The sequence below is a fragment of the Gastrolobium bilobum genome, unplaced genomic scaffold (assembly GCF_033153095.1).
Source record: "Gastrolobium bilobum isolate Gb01-03AN ecotype WA unplaced genomic scaffold, APGP_CSIRO_Gbil_v1 utg5903, whole genome shotgun sequence".
Classification (NCBI taxonomy): Eukaryota; Viridiplantae; Streptophyta; class Magnoliopsida; order Fabales; family Fabaceae; genus Gastrolobium; species Gastrolobium bilobum.
The window spans coordinates 773,690-793,996 of record NW_026899498.1 but is presented as its reverse complement, the minus strand read 5'-3'; the positions used below and the strand labels follow the sequence as shown (position 1 = coordinate 793,996).

Here is a 20,307-nt window from a genome sequence, read left to right as displayed (position 1 = left end):
GGTTTTTATCTTCCAAAAAATAAAACATGTTGTGGAGGTTAGAGAATGTCAAAAATTACAATATTTGTGGGGGTCTCGAACCTCTAGAGAATACTCAACAAATTGTGGCATTGCACAAAAAATCTCCACAAAATATGTTGTGGCGAAGGCAAAACTAGAGGTTGATGTGAATGCCACAAATGTCTTTTGTGGGGGTTAAAGATCTCCACAATATGAAAATATAACTCCCACAAAATGCCTGAATTTTTGTAGTGTCCATATTATTCATATATTAGTGTTATATTATGCATACATAAAAACAACTTTTATAAATAAATTTTTCTCTGTAGTTCTCCCTGTTCATTAAGATATTCATTGAAACCCATGACAGAGACGACAACTTTGAGATAGCTTGGTGCAACGGAAGGGATAGTGGTAGAGGAGCTAGACCTACTGGAGAGAAGTATAGAGAAACCTAAAGAAGGTTTAGAGGATAGCAAGAATAAGGATGTTGGGATGAGGGAACACATTCAGTGCACAAAGAAGTCACTATAGATATATCCGTAGAGCAGCCTGACCCTGGGCTAAAGACTTTGACGGATAGAAAAAAAAACTTTGATTTCATACAGAGATAAACGGATCCATCTAAATGGCCAAGGCTACGATCCATAGTGCGAGGAAGAGGACTGGATGGAGATCCAACATCGAGAAGGAGATGAAGAAGAGATGGAAGAAGCTAGGGAGAAGAAGACCCATTGTGCCCCTCATACAAATACTCGAAGGCGTAACACAAATTAGATTGAGAATAGTGGAAGAAAGCCATTATTATAAAGTTGCTGGGTAGAAGAATCAGTGCAAGGTTCCTCATGCAGAGATTGGAGAAAATATGGAACCTACAAGATATGTACGAGCAAATAAGGCTGGACAATGGACACATCTTGATTAGGTTTAGAAAGGAAAATTACTATCTTCACGTTCTACAAGATGAACCGTGGATAGTTGCTGGGCACTATCTAGTGGTTCAAAGATGGCGTCCACTCTTTGTTCCATACGATGAAACTATCAGAAAACTTGCTATATGGTTAAGAATTTTAGGCCTTCCAATAAAACTCTATTCACAACAACACCTTTGGAAGATAGGCAACATGTTTGGGAGAACCTTAAAGATTGACAAGAGCTCACTGAGAAAGAATAAAGCAGGTGAAAGAGACACAGAAAAATGCCAATTTGCTAAGATTTGTGTTGAAGTGGATTTAAGGAAGATCTGGAATTCTCTTTCCTCTTGAAAGTTAGTTGTAGCAACCATCTTTTTTTATTCTCTCCCTCCTCTAATCCTTGTATAGTTGAAGTTCGTATTTCTATGCGGGTGTACATGAAATTTATCATATTATGGAATATAGTTCGGAAAGTTACATATTTCTTTTTCTGTGTTCCATATGAAGGGCCAATCCATTATCATGTCTGCTAATAGAAATGGAAATTATTACCTTTTTAAGTTTTACTTGGTCATTGTTATTATTTATTATTATTTTCTTGTCATATAATCATCTTCTAATTATGATTCAAGTATTATGTTATGGATCATTGATGCAATGGGTTGTAAAGGAGGCAAAGATTGTTCTCCAACCAAAAATATACTGAACAAATTGTTCAAGGATAATAAAAGCACTAGGAAAAATTTCTTATGACAACGTACACTAAATTGAAAAGAGGCCAAGATAAGTTTACTACTTAAATTATAACAATCAGATTAACAATTGCATATACAACATTGAATAGGGTATGTGTAATTGTTTATTAGTTTTTCTTTCAATCAATAATTATTATCCATATTTAACAAATTTGAAAAATATACCTAAAAATTGCACGAAATTATATGATGATAGATACGAAACATCAACAAGTTTGTAAGAATTATTGAATAATGTAGTAATGGGGATAATGATAATGACAACCTTATTTAATTTAAGATTTCAGTTCCATTTAAAACATATAACAGAAGATGAATGTCAAATTAGTCACGTTTACCATCTAAACGTGTCCACCAAAACATATCCACATAAATAAGTATTTAGATCATCATCCTGCTGTTTAAGTATCAAAGCCCCGGAGAGAATTTGATTCTTGTTGTGGAAATTGGTGGGAAATCACCTTCTCAGCAATGCTAAAAGAGTTCACAGACACTTGGCGTCAAATGCTACTTGTCCTAGGTGTGATAATCCATGGGAGGACAATTATAATATATTTAGAAAATGTCCTTGGGCTGTTAGCATTTGGAGTCTTGTGGTTCATCAATCTAATTGGCGGGAATTTAATTCCATCCATCTTAATGATTCTACATGGTCGAGTCGATGGCCAACACTTTTGGATAATATGGGGTGAACGTAATAGGTTGGTTTATGAAAACAAATATCTTTCTGCTCAGGAGGTTGTGTGCAAAGCTATCTCTGTTAGGGATAATATGTCCTCATGTCATTTAGCTTGCTGCAGAACATAGGACTTCATCCAAGATCTAATTCCTCCTTTCCCTTTCCCTTTTGTATTGACTCTTGTAATTATGAATGTTTTTTAAAAATTCATGTGATTTTTTAAAATATTATAAATCCATATTGTCCTTCCAAATCTTATAAATTCTGCTAAAATTCTTTAAAATCCAATCTTATGAAATATTGATTGTAAAAAAAGTCTTCTAAAAAAGTCTTTAAATTCTCTACAATTCTAAAATGTCTTTTAAAATCTGTAAGATTTTTTATCTCGAAAAAATCTTTTAAAATCCTAATCCAACACACCCCCTAAGCAAAACCCAATTGCCACAACACATGGAAAAAACAAATAGAACCCGAAAAATGTAGTCAAAACAGTAAACGAGAAACAAAAACAAAAAATTATACAATAAAAAAACAATAAACAAAACAAAGAACAAGTCCAACTTAGAGTTATGCAGCACTATAACCACATGTGACAAAAGAAAAACAAAACCACCTAAAAAAATAACAATTGAAATTGAAGATAAAACGTGCCACGTGGTGTGTAGGAACAGCTTTGCGTGACCCGTTGACACGTGATGTGTAGCAAGCCCAATTGAAATTGAAGAGAGACCCCCGACGAGGGAAATTAATTCCTCAGTCCCTCTCTCTCTCTTCTCCCCCCTCTCTGGCGGTGATTTGGTCCCTGATCACAATATATTTGCTCACTGACGAGATACTAAAAGGCCTGCTTATTTGATACAATGATGTGATGAGACAGCCTTATGGTTATTCTAGATGCTACCATCATATTAGTTGAATTTACTTTGAATTTATTTTATCATTTCCTTTCAGATTTGAACGTATAGGATTAAATTAGACCTTTCATTTCAGATTTGGACGAATAGGATTAGATTAAAACAACCCTTCCCTCTCTCTCTCTTTTCTCCTTTCCCCCTTCATAAGATTTTCCCTTCCCTCTTCATGCTGCTTCGCGCAAAGAGAGGCTGGTGTGCTATGAGCCTATGAGCATGACACACTCTCATTGTTCGCATCACCTTTTCTCATCAACCCCTCAATGCTCTCCAATTGGTTGTTAACTTCATAATTACTGTACCACTAGCTAGTGGGGAGGGGAGTTTGTATTGTGCAGAGGTGTTTGTAGCGTGGGTGTGGGTTGGATGATTCCCAGACAGTGATAGTGATGTACTACAAAATAATAATAAAAATAATAATAATAATAATAATAATAATTTTGAACTGTTATTTTCTATGTTATAGAGAAACTTTCATAACTACCTTACAACAGAAATAATGTCACATAGATGCAAAAAAATTCAAATTTGCAATTGTAATTTTCGTTAATTGGTATAACTTCCAATCTTGTATAGAAATTTCGGAGTGAAAAAATTACACTAGCGTTCCATGTTGTTAAGGGACTAATATAGAGAAAATTAAAAAGCACATATAGCACAAGTCTAGAATTAGCCTAGTGAGTGATGCAGGGGTGTGTGTAATGGTGCAGAAGTGTGTAGCGGCGGTGCAGAGAGGTATGGAGATCAATGATTCCCTGATGTACTACAAAAAAAATGTGTGCAGATGTACTCAAAAAATAAAATAAAATAAAAAGAACTTTGTAAACACTCTGCTCAACATCTAATAATACTACTCTTCTTCTTCTTCGTTTTCCTTCTCTGTTCTTCTTCTTGATTTTTCCTTTCATGTTCTTCAGATAGGAACCCATTTCATATCATTATCCCTATCAAAATTCACAGAGTTTCCAAGTCATTGCCTGGTATTAGTCAAATGTGGGTTTAGGGGTTTCCCACATGCCGAAAACATTTTTTTCATTGTGAAGGGTAAAAAGTCTCTCCCCACCAATGGACAAAACAGAAATTGAACCTCTAGAACCTCCACTAAGTTTGGAGGTCAAAACCCAGTCAGACTCAGAACCATTGTAGACTAAAATGCTATCCTCCATTGAAGAGAAAAGGTAGCCTCTATGCATTGACACCATGATGTGATGTGACAGCCTTATGGTTATTCTAGATGCTACCATCATATTAGTTGAATTTACTTTGAATTTATTTCATCCTTTCCTTTTAGATTTGAACGTATACGATTAAATTAGACCTTTCATTTCAGATTTGGACGTATAGGATTAGATTAGAATAGCCATTCTCTCTCTCTTTTCTCCTTTCCCCCTTCATGAGATTTTCCCTTCCCCCTTCATGCTGCTTCGCGAAAAGAGAGGCTAATGTGCTATGAGCCTATGAGCAAGACACACTCTCGTTGTTCGCATCACCTTCTCTCATCAACCCCTCAATGCTCTCCAATTGGTTGTTAACTTCATAATTACTGTACCACTAGCTAGTGGGGAAGGGAGTTTGTATTGTGCAGAGGTGTTTGTAGCGTGAGTGTGTGTTGGATGATTCCCAGATAATGATAGTGATGTACTCCAAAATAATAATAATAATAATAATAATAATAATAATAATAATTTGGAACATTTATTTTCTATGTTACAGAGAAACTTTAGAACTACCTTACAAAAGAAATAATGTCACAGATGCAAAAAAATACAAATTTACAATTGTAATTTTCGTTATTTGGTATAACTTCCAATCTAGTATAAAAATTCCAGAGTGAAAAAATTACACTAGTGTTCCATGTTTATTAAGGGACTAATATAGAGAAAATTAAAAAGCACATATAGCACTAGTGTAGAATTAGCATAGTGAGTGTGCTGAGGTATGTGTAATGGTGCAGAAGTGTGTAGCGGCGGTGCAGAGGTGTGTATTGTGCAGACTGGAGAGAGGTATGGATTTCAATGATTCCCTGATGTACTATAAAAAAAATGTGTGCGAATGTACACAAAAAAATAAAAAATAAAATAAAAGAACCTTATAATCACTCTGCTCAACATCTAATAACACTACTATTCTTCTTCTTCATTTTCCTTCTCTGTTCATCTTCTTGATTTTTCCTTTTATGTTCTTCAGATAGGAACTCATTTCTTATCATTCTCCCTATCAAAATACACAGAGTTTCCAAGTCACTGCCTAGTAATAATCAAATGTGGGTTTAGAGGTTTCCCACATGTCAAAAGCATTTTTTTCACTGTGAAGGGTAAAAAGTCTCTCTCCACCAATAGAGAAATCAGAAATTGAACCTCTAGAACCTCCACTAAGTTTGGAGGTCAAAACCCAGTCAGACTCAGAACCATTGTAGACTAAAATGCTATCCTCCATTGAAGAGAAAAGGTAGCCTCTATGCATTGACACCATGATGTGATGTGACAGCCTTATGGTTATTCTAGAAGCTACCATCATATTAGTTGAATTTACTTTGAATTTATTTTATCCTTTCCTTTCAGATTTGAACGTATAGTATTAAATTAGACCTTTCATTTCAGATTTGGACGTATAGGATTAGATTAGAATAGCCATTCTCTCTCTCTTTTCTCCTTTCCCCCTTCATGAGATTTCCCCTTCCCTCTTCATGTTGCTTCGCGAAAAGAGAGGCTGGTGTGCTATGAGCCTATGAGCATGACACACTCTCATTGTTCGCATCACCTTCTCTCATCAACCCCTCAATGCTCTCCAATTGGTTGTTAACTTCATAATTGTTGTACCACTAGCTAGTGGGGTGGGGTGTTTGTATTGTGCAGAGGTGTTTGTAGCGTGGGTGTGTGTTGGATGATTTCCAGATAGTGATTGTAACACCTCGTATATATCCGGTAATGTTATCATACTATCGTATTAAGCTGCGCTTAATTAAAATTGCGAAATATCTTTTTCTTTTCAATTATGATGTCATTAATCATTACCAACTTGATTACTTAACCATTTTCAAAACATCGCCTGTATGTATATTGCAATAAACAGCTAACTGGAATACCTCATAAAATAAATAACATAAGTATTCCTCTAGACACGGAACTACAACACGTAGACCGGTCCAACTAGCAGTTTATACAACTCAACTCAAAAGTACTAACAACATGGTGGCATGGACAACTCCCATGCTCACCCCAAATAAGGCTACAAAGCCCACATAAGTCTCAACTCAACAGCAACATAACGATAAAGGCGGAAAACATAAACAGCATCCAATCTAGTCATGCCAGCATATAACATATAACAGCAATAATCATCAACTAAGCTCTGGCCTCCTGCCGCTAGAGGCATCAGTCCTCATACTACCTGAACCTGAAATAAGCATTCCCCAAACGTGGGGTGAGATCTCTAAACAAGAAATCTCAGTAAGGCAAGGGGTCCTCAAGGATCTTCCACCCCAAGCTCACTTACATGTGCAATATAAGTTCAAAAGCAGTTTGTCATCATCAGTTCTAAAATAGTGCAATGCAGCAGATAATCATACCATATGTGTCAATACTACTCTACTGGCCAGAGAAATGCAGGATTTATATACGTCTAATACCCACACATAGTGCAAGACACCACTTGCATCCACCCCGGATCACCGTCCAGTATGACGCCACATACTCAGGCTTACCATCAAGATAGAACAACACATGCATATTAAAAGCCATTACACATAAAGTTCAACAGCATTTCAAATATTCAAAGCATGTAACAGAGCATGCATATAACCATACCCCCATGGGACATGGTGGAACCACAACATGGCTAAACCGAGGACACGAAAGCTTACCTTGTAAGCTAGCTATCCAAGCCAAGAGTCCGCACAAACTCAAAGTTCAAACACAGCAGAATCACAATCTGTTTTAGACCAACAATTGTATCAATATTCATATTCTAATATTTACAATGTTAAACTAAACATCTTGAGGTTTCCAACGATATACTTTATGTCTCAATCGGAGTTGTATAACTCCAGTTATGTTTTACGCAAGGTGACTGCTGCAAACGGAATTTCCAGCAACCAAAACACGAGTTAAAATTGACACTGAGATCAAACTACTGATCCAATGGCTACTAAATTTTACAGAGTTGTATCCCTATGTGTTGGCTTCACATAGGTCCAAACCTCACTCAATTTCGAGCTCTGTAGCTCGAGATATCGCAATTTTACTAAACTATGTCGTTGCTGTCATATTTGACTAGGTAATCGATTACCATACAGGGGGTAATCCATTACCCTTCATGGTAACCGATTACCACTCAAAGGTAATCGATTACCACCTGAGCAGAAACGCAAAAATGCAGATTTTTCTGCATAATTCGAGACCCCAAAGCTTCCCCAAGCTCCCAAGTCCGGTTTTGACCCAAAACATATATTCATTAACACTTATTAGCCTTAGATTAGCAACCTTAAGCTTGAATGATTAAAGTTATCTCATTTCATAACATAAACAAGCTTATTTTCAAGAAAAATTAAAGGAAAGTCCAAGGTATACCAATGGGGTCCAAACTCAGCAACAAAGAAGGCTCTTGGAGCTCTCCAATAATGTTCAAAAATTCTGACTTTGCAAGAGCACGAAAATACACCACAAGGTTGGTCCTTTCTCCATCAAAATGACACCATGAAGCTCAAAAGTGCCAAGAAGATGACCCCTCACACCAAACTCAGAAATACAGCCCTAAACCCCACCAAACCAGTGACCAAAAACTCAGAAATGAGTAAACTTCCAACCAACCATGGCTAGAGCACACTCATACAAGGAACTTTGGTGAAGAAAGTAAGGGAAAAGGTGGGAACTTGGGCTAGAAAATGGAGAAAAGCTCCACCCTTGCAATGGAGGTGAAGGTGGCAGCCAAGGGGTTCAGAATCTCACGTAGAAGGAATGCAAATTCTGACCTAGGGCTTAGTGCCCACGTATATATAGTCTCATTAACTCAAACTACACAGTATTAGAAAAAATAGCTACGCTTAGCATTTAAATTCCAAACTCAGGATTCTTAACCTATTTAATTTTACAAGAATTATCATATTCTTCTTTTATTTTTCGAAGCACATTTCCGATACGCGCTTTTCATAGCCAGTTCCAGTTTCTGGCACCAATTCTCATTATTTTAACTTGAAACTCGTTTTACAAGTCCTACATGTTATTCTAGTAATTATCATACACTTATTATAATTTTCCAGAATACTTTTTCGGTACGCATTTATACTGACTAGCAGAACTGATATTTGCACTTTTCGTTAGAAAAGCGACTTTCAGCATTAATACCCACTTACTATAATTATTAGAGCCTCATAATAATTATTAGGGTCAATTATGGAATTATCTCATTAAACTCATAATTAACTGATTAATTTCCTTAATTAACGGTGCGGGTTTTTACAGTGATATAGATGTACTCCAAAATAATAATAGAAATAATAATAATAATAATAATAATAATAATAATAATAATTTGGAATTGTTATTTTCTATGTTATAGAGAAACTTTCAGAACTACATTACAACAGAAATAATCTCACATAGATGCAAAAAAATACATATTTGCAATTGTAATTTTCGTTAATTGGTATAACTTCCAATCTTGTATAGAAATTCCGGAGTGAAAAATTACACTAGTGTTCCATGTTGTCAAGGGACTAATATAGAGAAAATTAAAAAGCACATATAGCACTAGTCTATAATTAACCTAGTGAGTGGTGTAGGGTGTGTGTAATGGTGCAGAAGTGTGTAGCGGCGGTGCAGAGGTGTGTATTGTGCAGATTGCAGAGAGGTATGGAGATCAATGATTACCTGATGTACTACAAAAAAAGTGTGCGGATGTACACAAAAAATAAATAAATTATAATCACTCTGCTCAACATCTAATAACACTACTCTTCTTCTTCGTTTTCCTTCTTTGTTCTTCTTCTTTGTTTTTCCTTTCATGTTCTTCAGATAGGAACCCATTTCTTATCATTCTCCCTATCAAAAAGCAAAGAGTTTCTAAGTCACTACCTAGTAATAGTCAAATGTGGGTTTAGGAGTTTCCCACATGTCAAAAGCATTTTCTTCACTGTGAAGGGTAAAAAGTCTCTCCCCACCAATGGAGAAATCAGAAATTGAACCTCTAGAACCTCCACTATGTTTGGATGTCAAATCCCAGTCAGACTCAGAACCATTGTAGACTAAAATGCTATCCTCCATTGAAGAGAAAAGGTAGCCTCTATGCATTGACACCTTGGAAAAATGTGATTGCTCAGGTATCTTGCAAGTCACCAACTTAGTATTGGAGACCCAGTTAGGAGCTTGACTCTCACATCGATGAAACCCAAACCACCGTAATCATTCACCACACAGATGTAACTGTTATTTGTCATTCCAACCATGTAACTGTTATAAGTTTTGTCACTTAAAAGGATAAACACGTTTCCCAAGAAAAATATTATTATTTTTAGATTTTGGCATAACTCTGCATGATAATAAGAGCAGGTGAAGAGCTGTTAAGATTCTATCTTTTTTGAGTTAGAAGTTCTTTTTACTTAAAGTTAAAAAAAGAAATTTTAAAAAAAGCTAAAAGATGTTTGATTATTTCATAAAAAATTTAACTTAAAAGCACACATTTCAAAAAAAATCTCTCTTTCTCTATATCTCTATGACTCTTCATTTAAAAAAAATACACAATTTAAGAAAAGCTTATAAGAGCTTAAAAAATGCTTCTCCTAGGAGCTTTTGGTTTTTTTTTTCATTATAAAAAGAGAGCTTTTATTATAAAAGTTTTTCTCAAAACTTGTTTGGCCTAGTTTCTGTTTAAAAGTAGCTTCTAGCTTAAAAATAAGAGGATCCAATTAGGCACTAAGTCTTATTATTTTTTTTACCTTTGTTAACAAGTATCGTGTCGGTCAATTTCGGAGAAAAAAATGGATTATATCTTTTCATGGGGGATCGACAAATTATTGGGCCGAACTGGATTTAATACCGTAATTTTTCTGCCTGAGAGCGCTTTAATGCGCTACAACACGCTTGAGCGCCCTCTTCGAAAGAGAATTTGCTCATATGAGCACTTCAGTGCGCTAGTGCAGAGAATGTTGGTCATTCTCGCTTTATGAGCGCATTGTAGAGCACTAAAAGGCGCTCCATCTGTCTTTAATTTACTTGTGAATTGCTTCAAAGGGGATCCTTTTGGTTTTAAATATCTTTCTCAAGGTCCTTAATCCATTTTAGCACCATTTCATGTCAATTCACCTTCAAAACAAGCAAGATCATGTTATGTTAGCTCAAAATCCAACTTTCATGCTTTTTAACTACAAAATTTAAGTTTCCAGGCATTTGTCAAGGTGCAATGGACAGGAAGAACTCTTGAGGAGTGTACTTGGGAGTGAGAGGACGAGCTTCCCCGGCAATACCCCAAATTTCAAGACATGTAAATTTCTAATTTTGCGGACAAAATTCTAAATGGTGGGGTGAATGTAAGAACCTGCACCGTTAAATTAGGAATTTAATTAATTAATTATGAGATTAATGAGATAATTTCATAATTGACCCTAATAATTATGAGAAGGCTTAAATAATTATGGTAATTGATTAATAATGTTGAAAGTCGTTTTTCTAACGAAAAATGCAGATACTGATTCTACCTCACGGTATAAATGCATACCGATGAAGTATCCCGGAAAATTATGAAAAGTATGCATATGTCACTAGAATAATATATAGGACTAGCATAACAAGTTTCAAGTCAAAATAATGAAAATTGACCTCAGAACTGATATTGGCTACGTAAAAGCGCGTACCGACAAAGTGCTGCGAAAAAATAAAATAAAAATATGACAAATATTAGAAAAATGGCTAGGTTCAAAATCCTAAGTTTGAGATTAAAATGCTAAGCGTAGCTATTAGTGCTAATATTGTGTGCTAAAGACTTAAACAACTATAAATACTCCTTATTGCACAAAACCCTAGGCTATATTGGCTTCCTACGTGAGTTGCTCAGTTGTTGATTGCCTTCTCATTGCTATCAACTTCTTCCTCTCCACCTTGTGAGCCAAGAGGTCACCTCTCCTCTTGATTTCGTCATCAAATCCCCTAATGTGAGTGTGCATTAGACTTGTGAGGATGAGAGGTAGCCATTGCTGAGTGCTCAGCCACTGTTTGTTGGAGTGTGTGGGTTGACTTCATGGTGGGAGTGGAGGGAACCATTGTGGTGGCATTTGAGCTTCAAGAAGCCATTTTTGGTTATAAATGACCTTGCTTGCTTGTCATTCTCGTTTCCTTGTGGAGTCAGAACTGTGGGGACTGATTGGGGAGCTCCAAGAGCAATTGTAACTCTGTTTTGAAGCCTTGGGTAAGTGCATCACCCTTGATCATGAGTTTCCTTAGTTAAAAATAAAGCCTTGGCATGTTTAATAAGATGAACAAGTAACCAACATGATAACTAGTCTAAAAGGGTTTAAAGATGCATGATTTAACGTTCTTATGTGTTAAAAATAGAACCTTGAGAGTGATATCTCGCGAAATGCAGAAATTTTGTCGCGAAATATCCGGATATGATATCCGGATATTGATATCCGGATATGGGGTTGTAAATATCCGGATATTGATATCCGGATATAGGGTTAGAGATATTCGGATATGGGTATCCGGATATGCCCCCGACAAATATCCCGATATTCTGAGAATTTCGAGGCAGTGACGATTCTGTTCAGACAGAACTGTATTATGGGTTTATGGACCCATGATTGGTTAAGTTGAACCTCTGTAATAATTAACTAAGTCAGAATCAAAGTGATTAAGGGCTTATGGCTTTGTGAGGAGCCTACAGACTTGAAACGTAAAAGGAAAGCGTTGTCTTTATGTCATATGCTTGTAGATTACGATTGTTGATATGATTTCTAGTATAAACAGACTGTGAGAGTGCTGTTTGTGGACCTTGGACTTGGTTGGACTCTTGGTTGGATAGTTAGCTTGCGAGGTAAGCTTTTGTGTCCTCGGTTTAGCCATTGTTGGTTCCACCATACCCCATGGAGGAATGGTTTATATGCATGATGTGTTTTCATGTATTTATATTTTAAATGCTGTTGAGCTGTTATGTGCAAGTGCTTATAATATGCATGTGTTGTTCCACCTAGACGGTAAGCTTATGTCTGTAGGAGACATACCATAGGGTGATTCTGTGGGTGGGTGCAAGTAGTGACTTGCACTGATTGTAGGTAGTAGACGTATGTAAATCCTGCATTTCTCTGGCCAGTAGAATAGTTGACACACTTGACATGATTATTATGCTGCATTGCACTGATTTTGGAACTTATATTGTTTTACTGGTTTTAGAACTTATATTGCACATGTAAGTGAGCTTGGGGTGAAGAGATCCTTGAGGACCCCTTACCTTACTGAGATTTCTGTTTAGAGATCTCACCCCACGTTTGGGGCACATTTTCAGGTTCAGGTAACTCGGGGGTTGAGACCTCGAGCGGCAGGAGGCCGGAGCTGATGTGATATGCTTGCTGTTATTACTGTTATGCTTGGATGCTGACATGTTCAATCCTTATGATTCTGTTTGTTATTGTTGAGACTCTTTTGGGCTTTGTTGCCTTATTTGGTGAGCATGGGGGTTGTCCATGCCACATTGATTGACTATGTTTTATTTAGCATTGAGTTGTATAATTGTATCAAGATTATGGTCCAGACTACGTGTTGTAGTTTCGTGCCTTAGATACTCACTTATTTATGTAATGAGGTTATTCAGTGTATTTAGCTTTTGTTGCAATTTACATACAGGCAATGATTTATGAAAAGGAGTAAGTAATCAACTTGGTTAATATTAATGACGTCATAATTGAAAAGAAAAAATTTATTCCACATTTTTAATTAAGCAACACTTAATACGATGACATGTTAACAAACCGGGTATACACGGGGTGTTACACCCACAAAGAAGGTAATATGGTTGCAGATTGGCTAGCTTCTAGTGTTATCTTCCAAGCTTGGGACATGGAGATTCTGGTTGAGCCTCCTCAGGATTGTTGGAGTCTAATTTCGAGAGATATAATGGGAGTTGCTACCCCCATTGTTTAGTTTATTTGTAGTTATGGCTTCTGTTTTTTGTTTCCTTCTATTCCAAAAAATAAAATAAAATAGAAACAACTTCTAAACAATCTCCACTCATCCCTCAATTCAAATGTTTTTATAATTTGTTATTTAAATTATAATATATTGCTTTTTTTTCCAACAACTTCTACGGTAGTCTTTAGCTAGTATCAACTGAATCATTTCACAATTATATATTATGGAAAAAGTGTTTGTCATTTTAAATGATGTAAAATTATGTCATTTTAAGTGAAAAAAAGAGATAGATAAAGAAGGAGAGAGAGTGGACCAAAAAAAAGATGTGGGTCCCACATTTTTGTGAGAGTGAAATGGCACAAGTTGTGTCATTTAAAAAGACAAACATTTTTCCCTTATATTATTTCATTTCTTTCATAAATCTGTTCAAAATTTTATCAAACTAATTGCAATAACTAATTTAAAAAAAATCTTAATTAAATGTGCCAACTGAGCACTTATTTTTACATAGGAAGTTATGTCAGCAAAATTTGTTATTCTTTTTAATGGCGTTAATTGTTTGGACAAATTTGATAAATTAATGAAAAAATAATGTGAAAATGACAATTTATGTGCTAGAATAGGGTGTAGGAGAGATTTGAGCAATAAAGTGGTGCTTAAGGAATTCTTAATAAGAGGTCAAGGTCGCAGAAAGGAAAGAAAAATAAAGAATGTTTAACTCTTAATAAAGAATTCACAAGTAAATATTCCAGTCAAACAAAAATTAGCTCAAAGCCATTATTTTGTCTCTTCCCAACTTTTCAAAGTCAAAGTACCATATATTCTTTATGTCTTACGTGGCTTTGAAAGGACATAGTTATAGGAAGAAAGATTTTGAAGAAGACTAAACACAATTTATCATGTCACAAATAAATAAGTTCATATTATTCATGGATTATATTAATTTTATAATATTATGTATACAGAGAAGAATCTGTTTATAAACTTTTTTTAATTTTTTTATTAGTTACAATATCTTTTTCTGGAAGAATATAGTGTAACCAGTATTCTCTAGGAAGAAAATAACGTAGTTTGTAAACAAAAAAAATTTGTAAATATAATATGTTTCTTGGCCATGTATACATAGAAACAACTTCTAAGCAATCTCACACCGATCCCTCAATTCAAATGTTTATTACTGGCAAGAAATGAAAGCAACATGATAGTTGAGTACACATAAGGACCATAATTATCACCGAAAAGATATATAAAGGTTGTTTGTTTTAATTAGTTGTAATCAGGATTAGCCAAAAGAAAATCCTCAATACCCTTGGCGAACCCAGCAGACCTTTCCTTGTTACCCTTAACAAACTCTTCTGTGAGCTGAGCATCACCTTTGGTGTAGTATTTGGTGGCGGATTTGACTACGGTTCCACCATCAGGGCTTGGCACCAATTTGTACTCATAACAGATCTTCTCCAATGATTCTGACAAAGCACTGCCTTCAACTACGCTGTAATTGTACACATAGTTTTCTACATCAAGCGCATCTACCTTGTGGTTCACATATCCTAATCCTATATAAACATGACATAAAATGAATTAATTAACATGATAAGAGCTTAGAGAGGTATATATATATTGACTAATTGTTCCATGTAAAGTTAAATTTAATTAATTTATTATACCTTCAGCAAGAGTGAGCTTCTTAATTGATCCTGGCCCTCCATCTCCTTCAATAAGTTCAGCACTCTTAATGAAGTTTGGTAAAGCTTTTGGGAAGACATTGCTAGAATCTAGGACAATGGCTTTGTATAGTCTTGCAGGAGCGATGGTCGACACGTGCTCACCTTCATAAGTGAAAACACCCATGATGATAGAAAAAACTAATGCAAGAAGTTGTGAGTGGAAGAAAATAGCAAATTGCTTTGTGATGTTTGAGTGTGAGTTTGAGTTTATGGATTGTGAATATGGTATTTTATATAAGCGTTGCAGGTTGATGGGAAGCTCCCCTACCTCGTTACGGATAAGTTCAATTACTTTGACATTTTCTTATTAACTAATTTTCTCAAATAGTACATTAATTAATGAAGCAATCAACTCAAATGAGACGACTTTAGAAGGAACCATCCTTCTGGATGACATGTCAAGTTATTTAACGCTTTATTTATCAAAGAATCAAAATTCATAGAAAATATTGGCGTTTAGTATAATGCAGTATGATCACATAAAAACTAGCAAAATAATAGCATGTAAGTTAAACTTAATTTTTAAAACAAAATAATAGCAGCTTACTCCTTAAAACGTGGCTACTCCCATGCGAAACCAAGACTTCTGAATGGTCTATGATCCATCAATTGCGATTTCCTTTTTATGTAATAATTTCCATGATGTACATTGAATTTGCACCAAGCAATGGACACATAAAAAAAGACATGGTTTCTAGTCATTGTAGCAGCCTGCAAGCGCAATAAAATAAGTTTATGTGCTGATGTTTAACCCATTTATAATAAGAATTAAGACTCTGTCTGTAAGACCTTTTTAAAAAAAAAAAAATGAAATTCGCCTAGTCCTGTTTGGAATTACAATATTTGATATATATGAGGTATAGGAATTGGGTTTGTGCTGTATTTTAAGGATAAATTGCAGAGTTTTACCCATTAAAAAAAATTAACAGTTAAAATTATAATGAAAATATATATATATATATATATATATATATATATATATATATATATATATATATATATATCAATTTATGAAATTGTTAAAATAATTTTGAAATTAACAATTATATTATTTTATACTTTACTTTCTAAATTGCACCCTTCATTTTAGAGGAGTCGAATATGAAGAATAGTATAAATCAAAATGGTATAAAAAAACCATAATTATTTTATAATGCACAGAATAAAGTTTGTTAAAAAGCTCCAGAAACTTTCTAACTCAATTTATACTATATCTAGGCTGTAGCTCAAATCTTCAAGATGCATGGGATTTATTCGATCGGTTGCTATCTAGATTCCTTTAACATATAGAGCTTTACATGTTACAAGTCTTGTCCTTCTTTTCTATCCCTGGTTGTGATATATAAGGTTTGATAGTATAAATTTATATTATATGTTATGATATTTTTATTTATTAGGTGTGACAATCGTATAATATAAGCTTATACAGCAGAATCTCTTAATACATCAAAATAATGTATAACATTTTTTTTGGTAAGCAAATGATGTATAACTTAATTAAGTCTAATGAGATGAGATTAGTCTGATAAGGAGTTGATGTATTAACATCGTCAACCAGTGCAATTCTCAATAATTAATATATTATTTTAATATTAATATATTAATATAAAAATAATTTTTCAATATATTAATTTTTAAATATTAGAGATTTTTACTTTTATAAAAATTAATATATTTTTTGAATACACTGATCAATAGATTTTTATAAAAATTAATATCATATGTCATATTCAAAAGAATTATATAAATTCTTATTAAAGGATAATTTTGTCAAAAATATTTATTTTTATCCTATCTAGTATTATACGGTGCATTACTAAACACTGGATGATTGTTATTTTATAAATATATTATCTCATATAATATCATACCAAACACTAAATAATACTAAAATTTAATCAAGTCTTATACTATCGGACCTTGTCATGTACTGTACACCAAAGATGCATGTAATTAGTTGGCCGTTAGCTCCGTGTTAACTAAAAGAAGAAAGAAAGACTACTATCGGTTAGAAGATGCTGAATTTTTTATTTTTTTAAAAGACAAAATTAACAATTATATATCAAAAAAAATTATTATAACAGTTTATTTTTAAAACCAATCACTTTTTATAACTAAAACCCATCATTTCAATAAATCTTAAATAAAAGCACGATATTCTATATTGCCATTTATCAATTTAACGCATTGCGTTTTTTTATTTTTAAAATAAATTATTTTAAGCAAAATGTTTAAGAAAGAAGTTGGAAAAGTTTTGAATGTTTCATGCAATTTATTCATATACTCAAGTCTTATTGAAGTGGGTTCAGATATATATATATATATATATATATATATATATATATATATATATATATATATATATATATATATATATATATATATATATATATATATATATATATATATATATATATATATATATATTATATGATCATTTTATACCAGTGTAAGTTACACTCTTAATCTTGTCCATTGATCCCATTTATATCTAAGGGCTCAAATTTTTTAGTAATGTAAGCCATTGAATACAAGTGGATCGATGGTCAAGATTGAGTGTAAGACTTCTAACTCTTACACCAGTATAAGAATATCTTGCCCCATATATATATATATATATATATATATATATATATATATATAGGTATATTCTTTTGACACCGGTGTCTAATTTGTCAAAAAAGATCAATGGTGTCACATGCTTACAAATTAGAGCCGTTGATTTTTTTGATCTAACGGCTCTCAGATGAGGTGTCAAATTTGACACTAGTGTCAAAGGATCCTACCTCATATGTATATATATATATATATATATATATATATATATATATATATGAGGGAGGATATTCTTACTACTAAAATTTTCTACTACTAACTTACTACCTATCTAATCACCATTGAATCAAAGAGAGAGAATGCTAAAAAAAATTTGAAAAAAAAGAAAATGTTGATCCAATGGTGATTAGATAGGTAGTGAGTTGGTAGTAAAAAATATTAGTAGTAAAAATATCCTTCCTTATATATATATATATTTCATACAGATTTGATAACTTAATTTGGAATTTCTTAAAATTCAAAATATATTGAAATTAAGTTATCCATCAATAATTTGTATTTCCTTATCTATTTTTTTTTTTTTGGTAACTGATCATAATTATCTCTTTGAGGCGAATCAGAATCTCCGGTATTCTCACGATTCGACTCTTTGAGCCGCCTATGGGACTAATCTAGAGTTCGGGTGCGAGTCCAAGGAAAACGGTACTTATGCCCCTCCCGAGATAATGTTGATGGAATTTGAACCGAGGTTCTCTCTTAACAATCAGTCTCCATACTACCAACTGAACCACCACACACTTGGGTTAATATTTCAAGTTCAAGCTGGAAGTCTCTGATTTTCTATTGTTAAACGTTTTCTTTCTTTTGTTCTAACTTTTGTGGAGAATTAACAAGTTCAGATCTGAATCACGAAATTTCGAATTAGAAAAAAATAATATTTGATGCGGGTCAAGGGATCAATCCCAGGAATGTGAAATATTATTTTCGAGCAATGAAAAAGGACAAAAATAAATTCTATTAAATAATTGGTAATGGGAGAGTATGAAAGAATATTTCTGAAAAGAAAAATATCAAATTGACCTTACAAATTTAATAAAGAAATTGACGTAAGATGGAAGTTTCATTTAGGATTGGATAACTCCATACTATCGCTTTGGGCTTGGACATTTGTCATTTTATATTATAAAAAAAATTTAAAACTCCAAGAAAATAAATGTGTATTCTTCGAAATACATAATATATTAGGTAAAAAAAAAAAATTGTAAATTCAGTATGCCCTTAAAAGAAAAACTATTTGACTATAGTCTCACAGATCGACCCTCAAAATTAATTCGTAAAGATTGTGGAAACAATCTTACATGTCTAAATAATAATTTTCAAAAAATTGTATTGAGGTCCCGTTCATTTAACATAATCATGTTAATGTTATTTATTTATTTATAGATAATAGTTATATTTTTTACGAAAAATAAGTAAAACAAAAAAAATAAAAACTACTGTTTTAATCAAGCACTTCTTTCATATTTTTATTTTGTCCCAGTACCAATTATTTATTCTTTCAATATGATAATGAATATCAATATCTTTCACGTAATATGGTAATATTAAAATAATATATGAAATTATTCATTTCCAAATTTATTATAAAAGTATATTTAGGTGGCAAATTTTTATTATTAGCACAGACAACGAGAAGAATCACCGTCCAAGCAAATCAATTACAATCTTGATATGCTCATTTGGAAACTCTTCCAAAACATTATAATCGATACAGGTGGTTTGGGTGAGTTTAGTAGTTCAGTAGTTAAAGAGCACAGTAAAAATGACACGAAGTGCAACCAAATTCTTTTGCATTATTTAGTGCAGAATACAGGTGTGGTGCAAAGACGTCAACACCAACAGACATAGAGTATTTTTTGTAAGCAGTACCCAACCAAATCCACCCACAGTAACACTCATCAAACCGACACTAGTTCACAAGACAACCCAACAGAGACACGTGTACGAGGGTTCTCGCAGTACAAATTAAACAACCAAACGAATTAAACTCATTATTATTTTTTCATGAATAAAACAAAAAGCAAGTGCTTTTCCGAGAATCTAGTAATCAGGATTTGCCAAAACGTAACCCTCGATGGCCTTGAAAAGTCCATTTCCCTTTGACTTTGTTTCCTCACGCACCGCTTCCGATAGCACTGAATCACCTTTGGTATAGTATTTGACATTGACCTTTCCAATGGACCCACCATCAGGGCCAGGCACCACCTTAATCTCGAATGACACTTTCTCCAAACTTTCATCCAACCCAGTCCCTCCCACTATGCTGTAGTCGTATCCCAAGTTAGCTTCATCGATTGCTTCCACTTTGTGTAGCACATAGCTGGTTTTGCCACCTGCAACAATCATAAAATGTACTCATGTCTATGTCACACACACACAAATATGGAGCTATCTAAAACTAGCTAATTAATTAGTCCGTTTGATTTATTATTATACTTAGTCACTCTTGGCTTGATTTAATTCGTTAGGAAGTTGATCTCATCATTTCACTTATTCTAATTATATATAGCCCCATAGACAAGTTCTTATCCATGTGGGGGATTGTTAGAATTTATATATATAAATTGTGTAGACAATCTATTGGTTATGA

At 33.7% G+C, this 20,307-nt stretch overlaps 2 protein-coding genes across 2 annotated transcripts; both read right to left on the bottom strand.

Annotated features, from left to right (window-relative positions):
* Positions 1-14,507: 14,507 nt before the first annotated feature.
* On the bottom strand, positions 14,508-15,242 carry LOC133290727 (major strawberry allergen Fra a 1.07-like). The gene is made up of 2 exons (XM_061488863.1): positions 15,042-15,242; positions 14,508-14,930 (listed from the first exon to the last, which is right to left on the bottom strand). The coding sequence occupies exons 1-2, from the start codon at positions 15,223-15,225 to the stop codon at positions 14,641-14,643; spliced, it is 474 nt and encodes a 157-aa protein (XP_061344847.1). The 5' UTR covers positions 15,226-15,242; the 3' UTR covers positions 14,508-14,640.
* Positions 15,243-19,757: 4,515 nt separating this feature from the next.
* Positions 19,758-20,063, bottom strand: LOC133290698 (protein LlR18B-like). The gene has a single exon (XM_061488826.1). It carries the CDS (start codon positions 20,061-20,063, stop codon positions 19,758-19,760), a length of 306 nt encoding a protein of 101 aa, XP_061344810.1.
* Positions 20,064-20,307: the final 244 nt, after the last annotated feature.

Bases quoted from the DNA above. Each gene is read 5' to 3' on its own strand.
- LOC133290698 (XM_061488826.1), bottom strand. From the start codon at position 20,063: ATGATTGTTGCAGGTGGCAAAACCAGCTATGTGCTACACAAAGTGGAA.
- LOC133290727 (XM_061488863.1), bottom strand. From the start codon at position 15,225: ATGGGTGTTTTCACTTATGAAGGTGAGCACGTGTCGACCATCGCTCCT. The intron at 14,931-15,041 runs GTATAATAAATT...ATGTTTATATAG, and splicing joins GAAGCTCACTCTTGCTGAAG to GATTAGGATATGTGAACCAC.